This window comes from Mauremys mutica, chromosome 8 (genome assembly GCF_020497125.1).
Source record: "Mauremys mutica isolate MM-2020 ecotype Southern chromosome 8, ASM2049712v1, whole genome shotgun sequence".
In the NCBI taxonomy this organism is placed as follows: domain Eukaryota; kingdom Metazoa; phylum Chordata; order Testudines; family Geoemydidae; genus Mauremys; species Mauremys mutica.
Window position 1 is genome coordinate 102,495,987 of NC_059079.1, and position 12,118 is coordinate 102,508,104.

Below are 12,118 nucleotides of genomic sequence, written 5' to 3' on the forward strand. Positions count from 1 at the left end.
GTTTTACAAAAGGTAGACTGTGCCAAACCAACCTGATCTCCTTCTTTGAGAAGGTAACAGATTTTTTAGACAAAGGAAACGCAGTGGATCTAATTTACCTCAATTTCAGAAAGGCATTTGATACGGTTCCACCTGGGGAATTATTAGCTAACTTGGAAAAGATAGGGATCAAGATGAAAATTGAAAAATGGATAAGGAACTGTTTAAAGGGGAGACTACAACAGGTCATACTGAAAGGTGAACTATCAGGCTGGAAGGAGGTTACTAGTGGAGTTCCTCAGGGATCGGTTTTGGGACCAATCTTTTTATTACTGACCTTGGCACAAAAAGTGGGAATGTGCTAATAAAATTTGCGGATGGCACGAAGCTGGGAGGTATTGCTAACACAGAGAGGGACCGGGATATCCTACAGGAAGATCTGGATGACATTGTAAACTGGAGTAATAGTAATAAGATGAAATTTAATAGTGAAAAGTGCAAGGTCATGCATTTAGGGATTAATAACAAGAATTTTTGTTATAAACCGGGGACACATCACTTGGAAGTAACAGAGGAGGAGAAGGACCTCAAAATATTGGTTGATCACAGGATGACTATGAGCCGCCAATGTGATATGGCCGTGAAAAAAGCTAACGCAGTCTTGGGATGCATCAGGCGAGGTATTTCCAATAGAGATAAGGAGGTGTTAGTACCATTATACAAGGCACTGGTGAGACCTCACCTGGAACATTGTGTGCAGTTCTGGTCTTCCATGTTTAAGAAGGATTAATTCAAACTGGAACAAGTACAGAGAAGGGCTACTAGGATGATCCAAGGAATGGAAAATCTGTCTTATGAAAGGAGACTCAAAGAGCTTGGCTTGTTTAGCCTAACCAAAAGAAGGCTGAGGGGAGATATAATTGCGCTCTATAAATATATCAGAGGGATAAATACCAGGGAGGAAGAGGAATTATTTAAGCTCAGTACCAATATGGACACAAGAACAAATGGATATAAACTAGCCATCAGGAAGTTTAGACTTTAAATTAGACGAAGGTTTCTAACCATCAGAGGAGTGAAGTTCTGGAATAGCCTTCCAAGGGGAGCAGTGGAGGCAAAAGACATATCTCGCTTCAAGACTAAGCTTGATAAGTTTATGGAAGGGATGGTATGATGGGATAGTCTAATTCTGGCAATTAATTGATCTTTGACTATTAGCGGTAAATATGCCCAATGGCCTGTGATGGGACACTAGACAGGGTGGGATCTGAGTTACTACAGAGAATTCTTTCCTGGGTGTCTGACTGGAGAGTCTTGCCCACATGCTCAGGGTTTAGCTGATAGCCATATTTGGGGTCGGGAAAGAATTTTCCTCCAGGGCAATTGGCAGAGGCCCTGGGGGTTTTTTGCCTTCCTCTGCAGTGTGGGGCACAGGTCACTTGCTGGAGGATTCTCATAAGAACATAAGAAAGGCCGTACCGGGTCAAACCAAAGGTCCATCTAGCCCAGTATCTGTCTACAGACAGTGGCCAATGCCAGGTGCCCCAGAGGGAGTGAACCTAACAGGCAATGATCAAGTGATCTCTCTCCTGCCATCCATCTCCATCCTCTGACGAACAGACGCTAGGGACACCATTCTTACCCATCCTAGCTAATAGCCATTTATGGACTTCGCCACCATGAATTTATCCAGTCCCCTTTTAAACATCGTTATAGTCCTAGCCTTCACAACCTCCTCAGGTAAGGAGTTCCACAAGTTGACTGTGCGCTGCGTGAAAGTCTCTGCACCTTGAAGTCTTTAAACCACAAGATGAGGACTTAAATAGCTCAGACATAGATCAGGGGTTTGTTACAGGAGTGGGTAGGTGAGATTCTATGGCCTGCTTTGTGCAGGAAGTCAGACTAGAAGATCATAATGGTCCCTTCTGACCTTAAAGTCTATGAGTCTATAATGGCGCTGCACATGTCCTTCAACACGAGTCCAACGATCGACTTTCCCACTCCAAACTGGTTAGCAACCAATCGGTAGCAGTCTGGAATAGCCAGCTTCCACAGTGCAATTGCCACGTGCTTCTCCAACGGCAGGGCAGGTCTCATTTTCGCGTCCTTGCACCACATGGCTGGGGGGAGCTCATCATATAGTCCCATGAATGGGGCTTTCCTCATCCGAAAGTTCTGCAGCCACTGCTCGTCACCCCAGACGTGCATGACGACGTGATCCCATAACTAAGTGCTTGTTTCCCGAGCCCAGAAGCGGTATTCAATTGTGGTCAGCACCTCCGTGAATGCCACAAGCAATCTCGTGTCATATCTAGTATGCGTGGCGAGATCAATGTTGCACTCCTCTTGCCTTTGTAGTTTAAGGAATAACTCCGCTGCCACTCATGATGTGGTAGTGAGAGCAAGCAGCATATTGGTCAACAGTGCAGGATCCATTCCTGCAGTCTGAAGAGGCAGAGCAGAGCATGCAGTACACAAACCGTTGAAAGATGGCACCAAATGTGGACAGAAGCACAGAGATTGCTGGGATGTGAAGCAATGCATCATGGAGCATTAGGACAGGACCCAGGATGTCCCGCAACCCCCTCCACCTTCCCACAACTCTTAGCGGCAGAGGAAGACATGCTCTGTGGGGTAGCTGCCCAGAGCGCACCGTTCCGAATACAGCTGCAGGTGTGAACACACAATTGCGCAGACAGCTGACGATGTGAACACACAACAGTGGTTTCCCTTCAGTGCTCTCCGAGCGGCACTGTAATTCTGCCAGTGTAGACATACCCTTAGAGGGGATGTCTCTGTCGCAGACCCACGAATTGAAAACTAGCCACCCAAATTCCAATCCAGTGTTTTAATCACAAGACCATCTTCTTCCCTACTCTACCGACTTTCTATCCTGTTCTACTTGTCAAACATTCCTCCCCTGTATTTTTTAAATGGATCCCAGCACGGCTGTATTGCATTTATGCCCTTGTATGTGCCTCACCTTAAAGGATATGTCAGCAGAACCCTAGTAGCAGGGTACATTAATGCTCAGCAGTAACAGAGGACATAATATTATACCTAGTTTTAGTTTTGTTTCTTCTCTGATTTTGTGGTAGAATTTGGAAAAAAAACCCAACAACCTTTAAATATCAATTTATGGTCATGAAATAGACTGGCAAAACAGTCTTACCTCTGGTGAAATTCTCAAGTGCAAAGAAAAGTTACTTTGCTAGTCATATGTTTTATATAATTAACAAGAAATTAATCAAAGAGCATTTTTGTTATTTAAAATGAACATAAATGAACAGATGTAGTTTAGCAGGACTGCCACGCCTACTGTACATATTAAAAAGATAGCAGAATGACTAACTAAAATTCATTCCTTGAATCTGTTACTCATTTAAAAATTTGTGCGCTCATTATTGACAGATGTTTGGTCACACTAAATGTTTCAACATATTTATTCTTGCATTAGGAATTCAATTATGTGGTTTCACTTTAGTTTCCCTCTACAATCCCCATCTGAGCATTCACAATACAATGCAAGCTTTCCACACTTCACTAAATCTCAGTGAGAAACTGTTTCTGTGGCATTGCTTGTGATCAAGTATAATTCCCACCTACAAACATATTTATTGAATGAAATAACAGATAGGAACAGAACTGCTGTCATGAATGATATGCGAATTCTTAGCCAGAACATACAAATTAGCTAGAGTTGTTCAATCAGCTTCCATCAAGAAATGAAATCTAAACACATTTGAAAGTGTCTCATTTGCAAGCACCCTCTCTGCACTAATATTCTGGATTATCCCTTAAATCATACCTAGATGACTGATTGATAGATAGGTGAGAAGGCATATGGCCCCAACACCTGCATTAAACTACTCTCTGTGCCTGGAATACTCTCCATCTTTCTGAATCCCAGGCAACTATTAGCTTCACATCACAGACCTCCATGTGGTTTCACCTATTCCCTTCTTTAACACCTACCCATAATTTAAAACGTAACAAACAAGCAACATATACATTCTGCTTTCCTTGCTAAATCAGTGCTCTCTCAACAGTCCCTTCCCACCATTTACTGTTGTCTCCTTTCCCTTTCCACCCTCAAGTCCATGTGTAACTTTACTCCCATGAGTAGTCCCATTTAATTCCATGGAACTACTCAAGTGGGTAAAGTTATATGTAAGCTTTCTACAGTATTGAGGCTTTCAGACTGCAAACTTCTTGGGGCAGAGAATTGCCTATATGCCAGTCACAATACAACACAATCTCTTATATGTCAATGGTACAATACAAGAATAAAAAGCCAACCCAGTGTTCCATTGTCTGCACACGGCAAGCCTACATTACCCACTAATATCCTGTTGGAATCTTGCTGTAACCTGCTTAAGTTTTATGAACAATTAATGTTGTATCTTAAACTAGCAAATCAGTTCTAGTATCCCAAAACTCTTTACTATTGGACAAAAGCCACACAAACAAAATCCACCTGAACTACGTACTACAGTTGGCACCAAAAAGTGTAACAAGCTGCTGAGTAGTGTCAGTTTTTGTATTAGAGGATAGAAACAAATATAGAAACTCATTCTGGAAGCGGAACAATTCATTCAGCACAAGAAACTATGGGATCATAGCAAAAGACTCAGTAAATACAATAACAGTAGCTGTTGGTGTTCCTATCATCCATAAATCAACACAGCACCATTGTACTATATGATGCTTTATGATACTCTGTAAGATAATGGGGGACCATGTTAAAGCATGTGTAACATAAAAATAGTTGTCCATTACAGCCAAAGATATATATTTTTTAAAATACAGGGATTCTCTTTTCCCACAGGAATAAAATTTGCTGTATGCACAACACACGTAACTAGATGTAATATCACCTAGGATTTTTTCCTCCTTATAAATTGCTAATGAAGGGGCAAACAATTCCACATCTTACTCCACAAGTTAGCAACAGGGCTACTCACAAAGTAAAGTACTCGGTGTGAATAAAGGTGGCAGAATCTGACCCACAGTATTTAGATTTTTCGTTTCATTTTTATCAACAGTATTCGTCTCAAAGTCCAGATGTGCTTATACAGTTCAATCAATTACTTTAGCTGCAAGGTAAGTAATCAATAATCCCATCTTTCATGGTCTGCTGTTCAAATTTGTAATCAACAACTACTGCACTTTAGGGGTTTTATTGCGCACTCTGCCACCAGGTACCATGTAACCTTAAGCAGTTCATTTAACCTCTCTGTGCCCGGGTTTTATTCTGCACCCTGCCACCAGTTAGCAGGTAACACTGACTGCACACATGTAACCTCGGGCAGTCATGAACCTCTCCTGTCTCTCTTTGGGATAATGATACGGGCCCGATTCAGAGTCACAGCTGGGCCCGATCCTGCCTAGTACCAGTACCTTCCGCCCACTTCACTGGGAACTGAACCCCCGGCATAGTCAGGACCCAAGCTGGAGGCTTGATGTTAGGGGACGGTCTTGCCCATCCTTTAGGCTCTATAGGGGTCAGGTATTGATCGGCCGCCAAGGTCACTCTGACCCCAGCCCCCTGGCACAGGGGGAGCTGGGGCTCGTCCTAGGACCCCCGCAAGCCCCCCATTGCCAAGCCAGGGCTGTGCCATACACCCCCAAGAGACCTGCAAAGCCCCCAGGCACCGGCCTGCTCGCTGCAACACTCCCTCCGCCACATGCAGGGGCTCGGGGCTCAGCCCCATCCCTGGGGGGGCCAAGGTGGGGCCGGAGCCCAGCGCCGGCGGCGAGGGGGCAAAATCCGCTGCAGGGAGCCCGCAGCCCGTGCCCGGCCGCCGCAGCACTCACCTCCCGGAAGAGCTGCTCCATGTGGGGCTGCAGCAGGGCGAGCAGCGGTTCGGGGCTCAGGGGGGCTCCCGGTGCCCAGCCGGGGCCGCCCCGCTCCTCCAGCGCCGCCACCCTGCCCTGCAGCTCGCACGTCTTGGCGCTCAGCAGCAGGCAGGCGGCCAGCGAGGTGAGCGAGAGCAGCAGGCAGAGGGCTGCGGAGCCGCCGCCCCCAGCGCACCGGGCGCCGGCTGGAGGCAGCCCGGCAGCGGCAGCCGCCGCTTGTAGCCTCCCGTCGCCCCGGCTCATGGTCCCGCGGCTCGGCGCGCGGCAGAGCGAGCGGTTCTGCGGCGGCCCCGATCCGCCCTCAGGCTGCGGCGAGCGGGCGCCCGCCCGCGCGGCTCCTGCCCGGGGCGCGCAGCGGCGGAGGCGGCGGCGGCGGCGCTCGGGAGGCGGCTGCGGGAGAAGTGGGGCAGGAAGCGCCGGAGGAGCTGGTTTTCTCCTTCGGTGTGTCTTAAACTGGGGGGAGGGGGGCCCGTCCCCCGCTATTCTGGGGAGGGGGGAGAGCCTCTGTAATCCCCAATGCGGGGGGGGGGTGAACTCAGGGATAATCCCACCCACTCCCTCTCCCCCTCCCCGGGCTCCCGGCGCACGCGGGGGCTATGCAAATAGCCCCGGCCAGAAAAGGAGATGGGCGCCTCCTGCGCTCCCCAGGGGTGGAGCAGGCTGGCGGGACAGACACTCATCTGCCGCCGCCGCCGCTGCTGCCACCTCAGCCGCCTAACGGCAGGCGCGCGCCTGGGAGCTGGGGGGGGGGTGCGCACCCCATCACCCCCACCCCGGGGCTTCCCACAGCGGTGTCCAGGGCCTTGCCCCGCCCCCCCCGAGGAGGGGGGGCGCCCCGCTGCCTGAGGAGCGATGGAAGACGACCCCCACCTGGATCACACCCGGCCACGCCCCTTCATGTTCCCCACCCGTGGGGTGGGCTCTGTGGGCAGCGCTCACCCCCGAAGGCTGGGGGTTCCCCGCTAAGCCTCCCCCTCCCCGGGCTGGAGTTGGGATTCCCGCGGGTTCTCGCTGGGGCTTGGCTTGGTCTCCCCTCACCCACCTGGGCTGGGGTCTCTAGTCAGCAGCCGTTGCCCTCTCCTCCCCTCCCCCCCATTACACCGCAGGACAGGGGTAGGGGTGGGGGTGAGGGCGGGGGAGCCTGGCTGCGGGATCCGCACGTCCTGCTGTCAGCATCCCCTGCCTGGAGACTCCAGCCACAGGGCAATTGAATTGTACAGCCAGGCAAGGGGCTGACAAAAATCAGAGTGGCCTTCAATGCGCTGAGGATCCGCTTTGCAGTGGGCTCTAGCCAGGCCCTTGTATATAATAGGGTGACCAGACAGCAAGTGTGAAAAATCAGGTGGGGTGGAGGGTAATAGGAGCCTATATAAGAAAAAGACCCAACAATTGGGACTGTCCCTGTAAAATCGGGACATCTGGTCACCCTCATAGTAAGAGTTGGTAGCCAAGCCTCTGCTCCAAATCCCCCAGATCCAGGTATTGACATTTGTCCCTGCGTAGGCTAACACACAGGCAAACTGAGCTAACCCCAACCTTGTCACAGGGCGATGTGCCACATCATGACAGACAAGCAGCAATACAACTTCACCTTGCCTCGCCTGGTTCGCACACCTTGTGTGTAACCCACAGTCCTCGACAGAGTTAAATACAGCGTGAGAGAGGAGAACAACTAAACTGTGTAAGGCAAAGGAAAACAGGAGACTGGAATGAGACATTCTGTTGCATCTCATCAGAGAAGTGGTGCTGTTGGAGCGGGTACGTCTAACCCTTTAGTTCTGTTCAGGAAAGCTTCCTCAACCAAGTTTGCAATAGATTTTAGTTTAAGCTCTTCTGCGTTGAACTGTCGCTGTTTTGCCCGTAGAGTTTAGCGCCCTCCGGCGGCAGAAGATTGGCCAGACCAATAATACTGAATTTCCCTGGTTATTTCAAGGAAAGGAAGATTGAAAATAGACGTCAGACATTCTTATCATGCGGACTGAGTGACAAGATATCTATAAGAAAAGAATCCTATTATCGCCTTCTAGCTACCTTTCATGTCGACTGATATCTACAAGACAAAATGTCTGCCTTCTACAAAAGCTACTGTTTAAAGTTTAGATTGTCAACAAAGACTGCCTGCCAAACACCGTGCACTTTTGTGGTGGCACTAAAGTAATAATGATGATGCCATGCACGTGTAATAGTTTAATCGGGTTAAAGTGCCTGATCTTGTTTGGAAACATGTGTTTGCAGGAAACTGGTATTGGACAGAGTCATTAAACTCATATTATGATTATCAAAAACACCTTCTTGCAGTTTGTTTATATCAAACTGCCCCCCTTTTATTATTTGTGTTGTAATGTATCATGCAAATTATTAATTTAGGAGCATCATAGTCCCCTAACCTAGAAAAAGTAATGCTCAGAGAATTTTACAGTTTCCTAGCCTCTGGCACACATGCTATAAAATATAACTTGTAATTCCTCTTTGGGGAACAGATTCTGCCAGCCTTACTCACAGTGGCCTGTAGGCTTACAGCATTATCCAGAGGGTGGGAGACCCCTGTTCAAATCCTTTCTCCCCCGCTGGCAGAGAGTGGGGGGAATTGAACCTGGGTCACAGGTGTGTGCCCTAACCAAGGGGCTTCTCCAGCCATTTTCTGTGGAGGCACCTACCTCATTCTCTCTGCAGTCAGGTGGCTTAGGTGCCTACGCACTTTTTGAGAGAATGAGGTAGGTGCCTCCACAGAAAATGGCTGGAGAAGCCCCTTGGTTAGGGCACACACCTGTGACCCGGGTTCAATTCCCCCCACTCTCCGCCAGCGGGGGAGAAAGGATTTGAACAGGGGTCTCCCACCCTCTGGATAATGCTGTAAGCCTACAGGCCACTCTGATGTTGAGTGCCCTCAATCTCTCCTAGTAAAGCTGTTGCCCTTTACATAAATAATGAGTGATTGAAATAAGGGAATGGGACCCAGGCCCTCCTACGTGGGTGCTCTAACCACTGGTCTAAAAGCTGTAAGGTGGGCATGGACAGTGGCAGTTTCTCCTCTGCCAGCCAGATTTTAAATGGGACCCAATCTGATAGGTGGCCTATGAGCATGTCTGCCAGATTAGGCCCTCCACATGATTTAGGCAGCTGAACACCACCTATCTTCCTCCGGTTTTTGCATCGTCTGGGGCTTAGGTGGATGATAGACAGCAGCATGCTTGCTCAGAGGTAGGAACATAGGTACTGAGGGAATTTACAGCTGGTCTACAGTGGGAATATCAGCATAGCTACTGCTCTCAAGGGTGTGAAGAATCTGCACCCATCCAGAGACATAGCTGTGGCAACCCAACCCCAGGTGTAGACAGTGCTAGGTCAATGGAAGAATTCCTCTGTTGGCCTAACTACCACCTGTCAGAGAGGTGGATTACCTACCCTGACAGGAGAAGCCCTCCTGTCAACATACATTGTCCACATTGGAGCACTGCAGCTGTGCTGCTGCAGAGTTGCAAGTGTAGGTAGACCTTCATACTCTGAAGAATGTAGGGGCTGAGTTTAGGTATCTACAGGGATCATCAGGAGTTTTGTGGATTGCAGTAGAACCTAAGTTTGGGTTTTAGGTGCCTAAGTCCCTTTGTGGATCCCTCATTTGCTCCCAAGTACATGTATTGTCGGAGTGGCCAATCATAGGTTCTGAGAGGATGCACATGCAGGAATTAATCCCACTTTGCCAAAGACTATTCATTTACAAGTAGTCCATTTTACTAGGAACAATACAATACTGCAACATACAGATCCAGTAAAGTGATGGATCCTATAGGCTTAGTTCACGGTGAGAAAAATGGAATTGCAATGTTGGCATAAGCAGCTCCATGCACAGAGGAGCAGTGCAGTAAAGTATGTAGGCTTGTGAAAGTGGTTTATAAATGACTCAGTAAGCTGGAGGACTTTGAGAAAATACAAACTAGATCACTGTGGAGAATAACAATAATGTTCTAATGCTGAGGAAGCATCAATGTCTTCTTGCACTTCTGTACCATCACCATTATGGCATGGACTGTTCTTCTTTCCAGGTAAGCTTTTTCTTCCTGGCTTGCTGTGAATCTTCCTTCTTTCTCTGAGTCAGTCCATGGTTTCAACCTTTTGGGATGGGAGACATGCCTTGCTCCATACCTGTGATGACTATGTGGCTGTCTCTTGCACCTGGTGCCTACATGTCAACCTTGATGTGGATCCCACCTCTTCCCTTTCCAGCAGTTCCTTTCCCTTCTTGTCTTTATATTTGTCCCAAATCTATTTTGCTTTATTTTTGTTCCTATTTTTCTCTCCATCTCAGTTCCCTCACTTTTCTTCTTTCCTCTGAACTTTCTTCCAGTTCACTTCTATTTATCTCTTCTATTAACTCCCTTTCCATCTCTTCTTTTTTTCCCCCATCCTCTTTTCCAGTTTGTCCCTCCCTCCCCCCTTAACTGTAGGGCTTCAACCTTGTTTCTACCACTATTCACCGAGGGCTGCATTCTGGAAGGAAGGGAGGCTATTGGTGGCTGTATGCTGCACATGGAAGCAAAACCACACAGGTACATCAGTACTAGCAAAAAAGGTGGGTTTATTACCACATTAGCCAACATGGAATAAAATTCTAGTGCAGCCAGGGCAGCTCGAGCTTTCATATAGGCTATCAGGTTGAGATCAACACATAGGGGGAGTTTGCAAACTGCCTTGTCCACACTCACATTTTAAGATGTGTTAGCTAACAATGGTTAAACCTCCCTCCCTCCTCAACCCCCTGATTTTTTCCAAGTGAAGGTAACACTGTGGGAAGTCAAGGAAGAGAGCAAGACAAGTTGGACAGACATCTTAGAAAAGGATTCTGGCAGTTTTCTGGTCCCCAGCTGCAGCCAAAGCTCCATAGTACTTCTATAACACCTGTGGAACCTCTTGCAATCAGCCAAGAAAGGTCTTATTCCACACCTATATCACCGGCATCACCATTTGGGACCCCCCAGCAGAGCTGCTATATATATAATCTTGATTTTACTTTTTCTGTTAAAGTTGAAAAAAAAATTGCATTTCCATCTCAGAGCAAACAAGCTAGTGCTTGTGGCTCTGATGTTTCCTTTTCAAATCTATCACCGTAGGAGCCTATGTAGCATCTTTTAGTAGCTGTGTTATTGAAGGCTACAATACTCACTTTTGAGCTAAGCAGGACAGAGCAGGGACACTGATCTTCTCCCTTCAAATTTCTAGACTTTCCTGAGCCTGGTACAACTCCAGAGTTTGATGAGATAACTATAACAATGCATTTATTTAGACTAGGTGGTCATTGGAAGGACTGCTACCTAGGCAGAAGCCCAACAGCTGCCTCTGATTTGCATAGCATTGCCAATGTGAGCTTACTTTCTCCCACTTTGCCTCAGAGATAGCTGTGGTAAATAAATTTGAGAGGACTGAAATTAAGAACAAAGGGAAATTACCCATTTGGGAGAGGCCTGTATTTCACAGCAGTAGGTGTTGCAGATAGGAAAGAGGAATACATCACCTCTCTCTTTCTATACTGTCAGCTAGGCAAAGTGAAAGTACTAGAGAGAGATGGAGCTTGCAAGGGAGTGGAGGGGGAAGACTATATTGAAGGGGTGAGTGTTATGAAAGATAATCATACATGGTGAGTTGGTATGTACACAGAGAAGAATGGGCTATGAAAGATCTTCCCCAGCACAATTCTACTGTTTCAAGAGTGTTTAGGAGATCAGATGAGACAGAACCAAACACAAGCAGCTTTGCCCCAAGATCTAGTCTCCACCCCTACCCAAAAACAGCCTAATGGAACATGACCACTAATCTGAATCTTATTCTGATTTATGGATCACTTAAAGAAACAGACTCAGAGCCTGGTGTCTAGGCTACAATCAGTCTTCTGAAAAGCTGAACCATTTTTCTGTTTTTTTGCTTTTAAGGAAGGCTGGGTTGAACATTTCAGCTGTAAAGAATTCTAAATGGTGCAGTCACCTCCACACACATGCATCTTTCCTGTTTTAACTTGGCTTTACTACATAGTCTGTAGGACTGCACTGCAGCAAGGTATGAAAAGTAAGTAAAGACCTGGCTAAATAGCTGTATCTTGCACATCACCAAACCCAGACTCTTATGGGGACCACCAGATGAATGACATTCCAGAAGCACAGACCCTTCCACCCAGCAAGCCAATCATGCTGTGTTAAGTGAGTTAAGTAGCACTGAGTAATACAACAAAACTGTGATGCAGGTAGGAAATGGGCTGGCAATCAGTGCCAATTTTTTCTTGAAAATATGT

At 47.4% G+C, this 12,118-nt stretch overlaps 1 protein-coding gene across 2 annotated transcripts in view; it reads right to left on the bottom strand.

Moving 5' to 3' along the window:
* Nucleotides 1–6,195, bottom strand: part of COL23A1 (collagen type XXIII alpha 1 chain) — a 333,055-nt gene extending 326,860 nt beyond the window's left edge. For both annotated transcript variants that reach the window (XM_045027550.1, XM_045027549.1), the window contains exon 1: nt 5,797–6,195. In XM_045027550.1, the coding sequence (XP_044883485.1) occupies nt 5,797–6,081 (285 nt within the window). In that variant the 5' untranslated portion in view covers nt 6,082–6,195. The remainder of the gene's footprint in view (nt 1–5,796) is intronic.
* Nucleotides 6,196–12,118: the final 5,923 nt, after the last annotated feature.